General features: G+C 48.4%; 1 protein-coding gene across 1 annotated transcript in view; it reads right to left on the bottom strand.

Annotated features, from left to right (window-relative positions):
• The window catches only part of ZNRF3 (zinc and ring finger 3), a 150,109-nt gene extending 138,888 nt beyond the window's left edge, over positions 1 to 11,221 (bottom strand). Inside the window, exon 1 of the mRNA XM_059040219.2 lies at positions 10,694 to 11,221. Within this exon, the coding sequence (XP_058896202.1) occupies positions 10,694 to 10,993 (300 nt within the window). The 5' untranslated portion in view covers positions 10,994 to 11,221. The remainder of the gene's footprint in view (positions 1 to 10,693) is intronic.
• Positions 11,222 to 11,653: the final 432 nt, after the last annotated feature.

An 11,653-nucleotide genomic window follows, 5' to 3' on the forward strand; every position in this document is an offset into this window, starting at 1 on the left:
CTCACTGTAAAAGGAGAGCAGAGCCACAGCATTCCAGGGTGCCCTCCAGCTCAATCAAGGACTCTCACAGTCAAAAGAAACTAAGGAGCAAAAAGAGAGAAGGGACAGAGATCATAATGAAGGCACAGGCCAAATGGCTCTGGAAAACGAAAGCACCTATGTCAAAGTGAAGAGAACACTCTGGTCACCCTAGGGCCGGTGCAGCCCTCCCCAGTAGCAGAACTTGAGGCTCACATGGTCCGGCGAAGTGTCATAAAGTCACTAATGGCCATCTGATACGCAGATGGCCAAGAAAGGAGAGAACAGAGACCTGCCAAGCGCAACTTAAAAGCTTTCAGCTCCAGAACTTCCAGCGATAGAATGGATGGCAAACGTCAATGCCCACAGGGCCCAGGCACTGGTAGACACAGGATCGTTACAGTGCGCGCAGCAAGCCGCAGCAATGCAACAGAGGCTTATAAACTGGAGCCTGTGTCCCATCTGAAGAGGGCAGCTGTTATTCCACTGGGGCAGGCTGTCGCCACGTGGGAATGTGGGCCCAACGTTGCCAGATCTTTTCGTTTTTCAAGAAGAGCCAAAGCTCCAGATTATTATGTAAAATTTCTAGATTTTTTTTAACAGGGATCAAACAAAATAGCAGGAAGCCATTTTCAGCCCATGGGCCTGCTGTTTGGAGGCACCCTGATGGTCTGGTGCTTGGCTCTAATGCATCTCTGCCCAACACAGACTGACGGCGTCACTCTGAATGAGAGGACGGGGAAAGAGACAGGGCAGAAAACATCAAGTGCAGCAGCACCCACCTGGGCCACAATCAGTTGCCACGGGGTGTCCGACAGCACAGTGGTCCCTCCCGTGAGGTTGCCTCTAGGCCTCGGAGCATGGCCATCTGCCTGGCCAGCGGATGTGTCCCTGCCCAGAACGCTAGGGTAGCAGCTCCTGGACTGTGCTCAGATACACGTACAAGGGAGGGACACAGGTACCACACCAGGTACCTTCCCTTCGATACAGACATTGGTCATAACACGGATCCTCATGGCAGAGGGAAAAAGAGTACTTTACCATTTACTAAGTGATAGGAATATATAGCCTTTCACTTTTATGAAATTGTTTTCTGATGTGGGTTTTTTTTTTCTTTTAAGAAATAGACACGGGCTTCCCTGGTGGCGCAGTGGTTGAGAATCCGCCTGCCGATGCAGGAGACACGGGTTCGTGCCCTGGTCCGGGAAGATCCCACATGCCGTGGAGCAACTAAGCCCGTGAGCCATGGCCGCTAGGCCTGCGCGTCCGGAGCCTGTGCTCCGCAACGGGAGAGGCCACAACAGTGAGAGGCCCGCATACCACAAAAAAAAAAAAAAAAAAAGAAATAGACACTACCCATTGTGAGTGCGGGGGTGTGGACCTGGTTGGGGAGTGTAAACTAGATCCTCTTCTGCAGAGCAAACTGACAATACATAACAAGAGCATGAAAAATGTTTATACCTCTCGACCCAGTGGTCCCAATTCTAGAACTTGATTCTTTGAAGACAATCAAGAGACAGAGAAAAGATGCTCCTCACAGCATTACTTATAATAAAGAAACAAGACACTAAAAATGTTTCAGAGTATTTATTAGTAAGAGGAAAATACTTAAGGTACATGAAGAGTTATAAACACTATGTAATATTTTTTCCAATTTTCTTAAAAATCCCTCCAAGCTCATAGGAAAAAAAGAAAGGAAATCTATACCAAAACACAAAAGGTTAACAGAGGTATGTGTAGGCAGCGGGATTGATTTTCTTTTTCATACTTTTCTGTATTTTCCAAGTATTCTACAATAAATATGTATTATTTTTATAATTAAAAAATAAGTTAGATGATTTTTTTTAAAGGAAAATTTTGGCCCTGACAAGAAGTAATGTAAAATGAATCTATTCTAACATTTTTGCCCAAACTGTATCAAAATACACCCAGGTCCTTAAGCAAGAGGGTCAGTGAGCTTTGTCTTCAAGTGACCCAAGTTCAATCCCAGCTCTGTGGCCTTGAGAAGCTTACTTACACTCTCAGCCCTGGTTTCCTCTGTTAAGTGCAGCTAATTCAACTCCCCAAATATGTATGGGAGAAATAATGAAAATGACATCTGTAAATCACAAACTGTATTGTGGGTGTATATGTTTCTTCTCTAGGCTGTATTCATGGTAAGAACTCAATAAATGTCTGCTGACAAGTTAGGGTACTCAGTTTAAGTAGAAAATCAAGTTTTAATTAAATTCTTACAGCACTGAATGGCTTCCCATACACACACCTAATCCAGCACCACCCCTACTCTCCTATTTTTAAAATGCAGCAGCTTCTGCACCAGGAGACCAGAAGTCCCCATTCCAACATAAATTCCCCCGTGAAACTTCTAGAATCATCAAAGTCTGTTTTCACCAAATTAGCTCTACACACTGAGTTTCTAAACAACCGTAACAGACTGGCTGCTGGGGAAAGAAGGGGGTTAATATCAAGTCTTACAACACATCTTAAGGGTAATAAAAATAAAATGCTCTCCCTTGAACCACAATAGGCCAGCTGACCTCATTCTCTTCACACTATCGTGAGTCAACAGAGCTGCTAAAAGTCAGATTTTAAAACATCTCATTCAAGCTGCAAATGGAACAAAGAACCTCTACTCTTTACGGCCTCCCCATCCTGTTTGACAGGTATAAAGGCACGTCTCCACAAAGGGGTTATCAGCTTTAACCTCAAAGGTAGGTAAAAAATGAGTCAGAAAGGGCCAGAAGGCACAAATCCATGTACTGTGTCATTACAGACGTTTTTCTTCAGAATGGGCTGCCCAGGCCTACACATGGCACCTGGGCCAGGCATACCCTCAGTATCCCATAGGCGTGTTCCACCAGAGGACCTGTAGTTGGCACGCTGTCCGCCCCCTCCACTCAGCTGCCTGCAGGCAGGGCCAGTGTCTCACTCGTCCCCATCGGCTGCCTCACCCCGCACAGGGTCTGAGGGACAGAAGGCAGCAGTGAATGCCTGTCCACTGAGGAAATGCAGACCTATGGGAAGGTTTAACAGCCAGGAGGATGGCATGAGTGGGAAGAAGCCACAGCTTTAGGTTCTTACAATCTTTTAAATCAAATTTCAAATCACAGGGAACATGCAGACTGTGTAAAGTAAGAAAGGCGATGGACACAGGATGGGGCCTCTTTGGAGAAAGCCATGCAGGCTCCGAAATGGCTCTAAAAAGCTGGCCACAGGAAGGAGGTGTGTCTCACGTCAGAAATCCCTTTAAATGCCAGAGCGCCATGGCCATTCCAACTTTCCCAAAGCCAAAAAACAACGGACGTGCCACGGAGCGACAGTTGTGTACTCAAGTCACTGGTCCCTCTTCCCAACCTGGCAGAATGGCTCTTTGTGGAAAAAACAAGGTAGAATGAGACTGTGTGATTAAAAAAAGAAGAAAGAGAGAAAAGGGGAAGGAAGGAAGGAAGGAAGGAAGGGAGGGAGGGAGGGCGGGAGGCAGGGAGGGAAGAGATCTCTAAGAGCGGAGGGTTTTCTCAGTTGAAGTTACAGACTCATTTCTTGGTCCATCAGTCTGGATTACTGACTAAATTCCACCATCAGCTGCCATAATCTCACCCCAAGCAGAAGAAAGTGCCAAGTGAAGCAGTCTTGTAAAAACAGAAATGGCTTAGAATCACACAGACCTGGGTTTGAATCTGACCCCTGCTACCAACCTGCTCAGTGACTTCACCTCTCTGAGCTTAGTTTCTTCATTTGAAAACCTGGGGCATCCCATTTGCCTCGTCCGTTAAGTGTAAGCACAGCACTGTGCCCAAGGCCTGGCATGCAGAAGCATATGATCATTACTACCTATTTTTAAAAGCTCTGACAGAGGAAAACTGAGCGACTCAAAATCTAAATTGAAGGAGAAAAGCAACCACTTAAACCCAATGTGCAGATTTAGAAGGTCTGGCTTTCCCCAATAATACACCTGATCATAAAGCACGCTTCTCTATTGGCTCTCCCTAGCACACTCAGCCGAGGTGCAGCTGAGGATGACATGAAGGCCCAAGCCTGGAAGTCAGGAGACCCAGACAGTTGTCCAGGGTCATCTATACCTCACCCCCTGGTCCTGGCCCTTCACTTCTTTGGACCTTGGTCTCCTTATCGAACACATTAAAGGGCTGAGTCTGGTTCTTCGGATTATTAAGATGGATTTAAAAGTCATTTTTGTCATGAACTGCAAATCCGCATCGTCCAGACGTGGGAAACGCCATCAAGAAGCAGTTTTCACATGACATATATTCAGGTTAATGATGATTCTAAATACCAAACCTTTATAGTTATTCCCAGGGACACTAGGGCTTGGCTGTGAACTATTCTCCATGTGTCTGTCCATCCATAACAGCTGTCCATATTAGGGCTTTCTCAATAATCAGTGTTTTACCACGAAAAGCACATCTTCAGACCTTTATGTCAGGTACCCTGCCCCTGAACATGTGCACACACACAAGTCACTTTCATACAACCTGGTATTATAATATCAGTGGGTCCACCAGAACCATTCTTTGCATCTAATCAAGCAAGTTTCTGTAAATAACAACCAAAAAGGAAAGCTAATCCCAGAATGTATAGCCAAAGCAAATGACGTTGTTCTCATCAATTAATCCAAGCCCATTAAGACCCACTGCCTGCCTGGTGTCCACTGTGAATCCATCATTCATTCACTAATAGTGAGTGTCTGATAAGCAGCAGGCACCGGGGACCCAGCGATGAACAAAAGCAAACAGGCCTGTGCCCATGTCCACAAGGAAGATGTAAGGAGTTGCTCTTAAGGCATTTCAACATTGACGGACACTCCATTTCATTTTCCAGTGAATTACTGCAAAGGCACAAACATCTGCACTTCGCACTCTCACACCTTGCATTGAGCCTCACCTTCCCCTTCACCAGCTAAAAGCAGAAAATTCTTTTTTTTTAACTTAATTATAACTGACCTACAACATTATGTTAGTTCCAGGTACACAACATAATGATTCGATATTAAATGCACAAAATTCTTGGAGTGACTATCTTCTCACTTCTCCCAAGGATGATGCATTTAACTACTATCAGATAGACACAAAGGAGAGAAGTTAATCCATTAGAGACAATGGATGCCTTCAGGATCAAGGGCTCTATTGTGTAGGGAAACCCAGTTGGGAAGAATTATCATTTATCCACACACGACTGGCTCTATAAGGGACTGTGAACTCCAGAAGACAAGAGCAATACGGTATCTGGTACAGAATAGGGCTTTGGTAGAAATCTATCAAATGAACATGCTCGATGGAGACACATAAACCTGTAGACCTCTCTACAATTCACACCACTCAAATCCTCAGTGATACACTACTTGATGACAGGTACTAGGTGAGTGCTTCTCTTTTTCCTCTTGGAGAGGAGGGGCATCACAGAACCCACCAAGGGGAAAAATTATGTATCTTCTCAGGAAAATGAAAGTGCACATACACGGGATTGTGTGTATAATTTCAGGGGTTCACAGGCCCTCTCTGGAAGTCTGTGTCCCTCGGGTTAAGAACCCCTATGCTAGACTGTTAAAAATTAGACTTGGGACTTCCCTGGTGGTCCAGTGGTAAAGAATCCACCTTCCAATGCAGGGGACATGGGTTCAATCCCTAGTCGGGAAACTAAGATCCCACATGCCATGGGGCAACTAAGCCTGAGCGCCACAACTACTGAGCCCGTGCATCCTGGAGCCCATGTGCCACAATTAGAGAGAAATCCACACCACAGCTAGAGAGAAGTCCGCTCACCACAACAAAGAGCCCACAACGCAATGAAAGATCCCGCATGCCTCAACGAAGATCCCGCATGCTGCAACTAAGACCCAATGCAGCCAAAAAAATCAAATTAAATAAATAAAATAATTTTTTAAATTAACAAAAAATTAGACTTGAATTAACATCGAGACCTAGCCGGCCAAGTCCTATTTATTTGGTGATAATAGGAAGAATGGGGCCAGAAAGACCTGGGTTTCAACCCAGGTTTTATCATGCGCTAGATGTGTGAGGTCGAATAAGTCAAATCACCTTTCTCAGCCTCAGTTACCTCATCTGTGAAATGGGTTAATAACAGTTGTTGATTCCATGTTAAAGTAACGATTAGATGAGCAAACACATGATGTGCTTGGCACAGTGCCCGGTACAAAATAAATGCTCCTAAATGGAAGCCATCACCACCCTCTCTAGTCTCCAGACCCCACACTTACCTCCCACTCCCATCTTCATCTCCATACAGAGCTGTATTAGTAACCCCCAGGGCATCTCAGAGAACAAGACAGAAAATAAGAGCCCCTAAGAATTCACAAGGTCACAAAACACAGCCCTAATGTTTTTCCCAAAATCAAATGCTTGGTTTTAACCTATGAAGGCCCTTCTGACAAGACAGCAGTCCCTTTTTGTGTAAATCCAGGTCAGTTGTCAGCACGCAATTGTTCTATTAGGCCAAGTCAATTTTTAGAGGCAGGCCTGTTAAGTTAACTTAAAATGGAGATGAAAAGAAAGTGTTTGATCAAACGCTAAACTGAAGAAACAAACTGACAGGGAAACAAGGCAGAGGAATTAGTTTCCTAAAATTATTCTCTCTAATACCCTTAGTTAACACTGGCTCTTTAAGGACCTCACTCAGCCTTTCTAACCCACCACTCAGCTCTCCTCCCACCCCTCATGGCTAAAGGCACTGGCTTAGTTCTTTTTTTTTTTTTTTTAAATAAATGTATTCATTTTTGGCTGCGTTGGCTCTTCGTTGCTGTGCGCGGGCTTTCTCTAGTTGCAGCGAGCGGGGACTACTCTTCCTTGCAGTGTACAGGCTTCTCACTGCAGTGGCTTCTCTTGTTGTGGAGCACGGGCTCTAGGCACACGGGCTTCAGTAGTTGTAGCACGCAGGCTCAGTACTTGGGCTCTAGAGCGCAGGCTCAGTAGTTGTGGCACACGGGCTTAGTTGCTCCGCGGCATGTGGGATCTTCACGAACCAGGGATCGAACCCGCGTCCCCTGCATTGGCAGGTGGATTCTTTTTTTATTTTTATTTTTTTTGCAGTATGCGGGCCTCTCACTGTTGTGGCCTCTCCCGTTGCGGAGCACAGGCTCCAGACGCGCAGGCTCAGCGGCCATGGCTCATGGGCCCAGCCGCTCCGCGGCATGTGGGATCTTCCCAGACCAGGGCACGAACCCGTGTCCCCTGCATCGGCAGGCGGACTCTCAACCACTGCGCCACCAGGGAATTCCCACTGGCTTAGTTCTTAAATGTTCTCAGCAAGCTCTGCTTTCAAGACCATTCAACACTAAACCCAGGATTCAGAGAGGCCGATTTTAAAGTTACACAAAACCTACCATTCAGATTTCTTCTGCAAATGAATTTCTCAAGCATTTCCAAATATCAAACTTCAAGAGGGGAAAAGATGCATTTCCACTTTGAAACAATCTTTCACCTCTATGCAAATTTTCTTTGTTTGCTTAACCAGTCCACATACCGCTAGCCAGTGTTTAATTGGGCCTTTACTTAACATCACTAACCATGTGAGTTGAACAACCAACTCTGAAAGTTTCAGATAAGGATCTCATTAATAGCAACAAATTGGTTCAAAGATGAAATATGTACCAATATGTCTAAGAACCCTTTAAAGTTCCACACTTCAGAACTATGGGAGAAGTGTAATTACTTCCTCCATCATTCACACTGTATGCTTGACACTTAAAAGCAAATGGGCTTTAATGATGCATGAATAAATAATAAAAGTAATGAATAGCATTTCATAGCGACACATTGTTTTTACAACTTTCACAGATGAAGATGTCAAAAAAATAAAATAAAAAAATCTCTCTTTTTCCAGAACACACTGATGACCTTGGGAAAGTTATTTAAGCCTAAAATGCAAAAGAAGAGAACCAAGACTCCTGTGACTAATCCCAAGGTTTGAATATCTCTGTCTCTCTCCCTCTCTCTCTCTCTCTCACTCACACAGACAGACACACACACACAAACACACACACACCCTTCTTAACCAGGCCTCCCCCTACTCCAACTCATGCAGATGAATGAACAGGTACTCTAATTAGGAGTATCTGGGCAAACCAGACTATGATAAGGTATCTACTCTATAAACATACACACACACACACATACTTCCACTGCATACAATAGGGAGGGAAAAAAATCAGTGATACAAACCAATTTCCTATCTTAGAATTCTTAAAGGAGAGAGTCTCCCAAAACGGTTCTTTTCTCCCCTAAAGCATGAACAACAGGGCTGCGGAATCCCACGGGAAATAACAAAAGCAATCCTATAAGTGCTACTATTTAGGTTTCCTTAAAGGAAAATGAACTCTGCTCTGAAGACCATAAAATATTAAATAGCAAATTATGCAGAGTTTTTTCAAGATAGCAAATAGAAGGAAGCTTGAAAAGTTCAACAAGGGCACTTAGAAAACCTGATTAATCTGAAGCTGAACACCAATTTGTTTCTTGTACATTCTCATTTCTCACGCAAAATGTGACATTCCCTCTCAGCAGTCCTAAAACATCAGCTTTCCTTACAAAAACCTTCTTCAGGGCTGACGGCCACACCAGTTCCTTCACTCAAGCGTATTCGAAGAAATAATAAAAGCATGCCAGCCTCTGTACACACACAGCCCTAGAAGCCACGCTGAGCTCCTTCTGTGCACACGGAGAGGTTTGGCAAGTAGGCCTCACAATAAAGTTATCAAAGATATAGAGTGAGAACACCAAGAAATGATTATTCAGACAGCTCAGATAAACTCACCAGCATTACTGCAGTTATAAGGGAATTAAGGACACCTATTATTGACTGCTTAACAGGTAAACTTATTAAATACCATTTAAGTCATTTTTCTTTACTTAGCAATTGTTGACTTTTTTTTTGGCGAGGTAATGGACTACAAAGGAGTTAGATAAGCATTTCAAAAAGTTTTTTAAAAGAATAGATTGCTTCTACCAAATTCACACATTATCTCTCCACTCACAAGGATAAAATAGTTACAAATGGTGTGTTTAAACTGCTAATTTTGTATTAAATGGCGAACCCCAGATTATCTCCAAAGCATAGCACTACTCATAACGGACAGCTCACCGGACAAACTACCAGGGAAAAAGAGTACAAGTTAAAAAACACTGCAGATAAAAATCGCAAACTTCAAAAGTCTCCTTCAAAAAGTGAAGTGCCACGTTAAAACATCTTTTCTCTTAGAAGGCTGAAAATCAAACATTTTCTATAGGCATCAGGCCACAGTGAAAGCCTCAAAGAGAAACAAGGAGTCATAACGAGTAAGCTTTAAGATTCAAACTGCGCTTGAAGGTTGCGAATGAAATGTGTAGGAATCTTCAGCAGACCATGTTCTCTAAATCTTATAAAGACCGTAATTATAATATTATCCCAAAAAAAGTCCAAAATCCTTTAACATATATGTAGTCACAGAACACAAACAACATGTGTTTTCCTTTCTATTCATCCTGCAGAAGTTTAAGATAGGGATGTAAGGACACACCTCTAAGGGCCAAGCTGCAGAGCTCCCTGTCCTAACCATGCAGGGCTTTGAGTCTGCACCAGGAGAGAGGAAAGGAAAGGCTGCTTGCAGTTATTCCACTCGGTCCCACTCTCTTCATTCATAACTCATCCAAGAGCGAAGTGCAGAAGGCCCAAAGCTTAGAGCCCTGCAGCGAACCCTTCTCCCCGAAAAGGTTCAAAGACAAGCCAACCGTTTCAAATCGCCCCTATCCCAGGCACGCATATTAACCGCAGTAAGCGCGCTGGCTGTCTACTAACAAGTTGATAAAATCATAGCCCCGAAGCAGGAAGGCATCTACCCAGTTCACCATCTGCAGAGGCTTGGGCTCAGAGTTCCTCCTCGAAAGAGCGGGTTCAGCTTAAAGCTAGCTCTCCCTAGCCTTTGGAATGCACACCTCTTTCATCTGGAGCAAGGTGGAGGCCCTGTCAGTGAGCGACTCCGTCTACCGATTTGCAGGCCCTCTGCAGAAGTCCTTGGCCGAGGAGCGGGCAGGCTGCCTCCCTCCCACCCTCTGTAATCTGAGGCACGCAGCGAGGGCTGCCTGCTTCGTCCACTCCAGGGCACCCGCGATCCCCACTCCTCGGCGGGCTCCCGCTGCTCTCCTCCTGCCGCTGCTTGTCCGGAGCCCCACAGGAGGGTCAGCGCCCAGGTGAGGCTGGCGGCAGGTTCCAGGGGAGAACCTGATGTTGTGCAGCCCCTCAGACAAGGCTGGCTACTCCCCAAAAGAACATGCACGGGTGGGAAGGACAGCCTGCGACCTGGAACAAGCTACCCCATCCTTCATCACTCATCTTTCCGAAGTTGGCATTCAACAGGTAGTTCCCGGGACTTCCACCTGAAGCAAACCAAAAGCCCCAACGGCCCGAGGCGGCTGCCCCAACGTGGGCGCCCGGACCCGGGGTCCCCCTCCCGCTCCCCGGACCCACAGAAGGCCGTGCCCCCACGTGCGCTCGCCCCCCGCGGCGGCGCCCTGGAGGCCGCGTCCCGCCCGCCAGCCAGGGAGGGATGCCGCTGGCCTCCCCGCCGCCCCTCCCGCCCGCCCGTCAGCCCGCGGCGGGGTCGGCGGGCGCAGCCCCCGGAGCCATCTTGTGGCGGCGGCGGCGCGGGGCCCGGGCGGCGGGCAGCTACCTGCACAATCTCGCCCTCCGCGCTGAGCGTGGCTCCGGCCCGCGAGAAGCGGCCCGTGAGGCCGGTGGTGTAGGTGGTGTAGTCGCCGCTCGGGCTCGACTCGAACAGCACCACCTCCACGAACGCCGTCTCCTTGGCCCGCGCCGCGCCGGGCCCCGCGGCCGCCAGCAACAGCCCGAGCAGCAGCGGCAGCGGCGGCGGCGGCGGCAGGCGGCGGCCGCGGGGGCAGCGGGGGCGGCGGCGGAGGCGGCGGCGGCGGCGGCCCGGGGCCCCTGGGCGCCCGCCCGAGCGCGGCCTCATGGTCCTGCGGCGGGAGGGCGCGGAGGGCGGGCGCGGCCGGGCATAGTCGCGGGCCGGCGGAGGACCGAGCGCTGGCGGACGCCTCACAGCCCCATCGCGGCGGCAGCGGCGGCGGCGGCTTTGTGGGTCGCAGGCTCTGCTGGGCTCCCCCGGGCGTCGCGCCGCGGCCCTTTCATCTGCTCCACGTGAGGGGTTATCCCCGCCCCGGCAACGTCGTGACCCGCTCTCCCCTCCCTCTCAGCGCTCGACCGCCTCTGCAGCCGGGGGGGAGAGGGAAGGGGGGGCGGGCACGCCTGCGGCAGGGGGCGGGGCCAGATGGCCGGGCACGCCCCCATGTTAGCTCTGCCCCTCATCCCAGCCCCGCCTCTCGTCCGCCGTCTGCGCTCCTCCCCTTGCTGTCGCACCGCCCACCGCCCACCGTCTCGCTCCGCCCCCTCATCCTCGCTCCGCCCCCACGCTCTAGCTCCACCCCTTGGGTCGAGCTCCGCCCCCACCGCGCTCCGCCTTCCGCGGCAGACATTTCTCCTCGCGGTTGCTGAAGTTCGGCGGGAACGGGGACCGCATTCTACTCTGGGCCGATGTGCGTCCTCTGTGGAGACCCCACGCCTCCTGCTCCCATGCAAGATTTAGATTCTTGTCCTTCCCGGCTCCCCCGCCCCA

Source organism: Kogia breviceps, chromosome 15 (assembly GCF_026419965.1).
Source record: "Kogia breviceps isolate mKogBre1 chromosome 15, mKogBre1 haplotype 1, whole genome shotgun sequence".
Lineage (NCBI taxonomy): Eukaryota > Metazoa > Chordata > Mammalia > Artiodactyla > Physeteridae > Kogia > Kogia breviceps.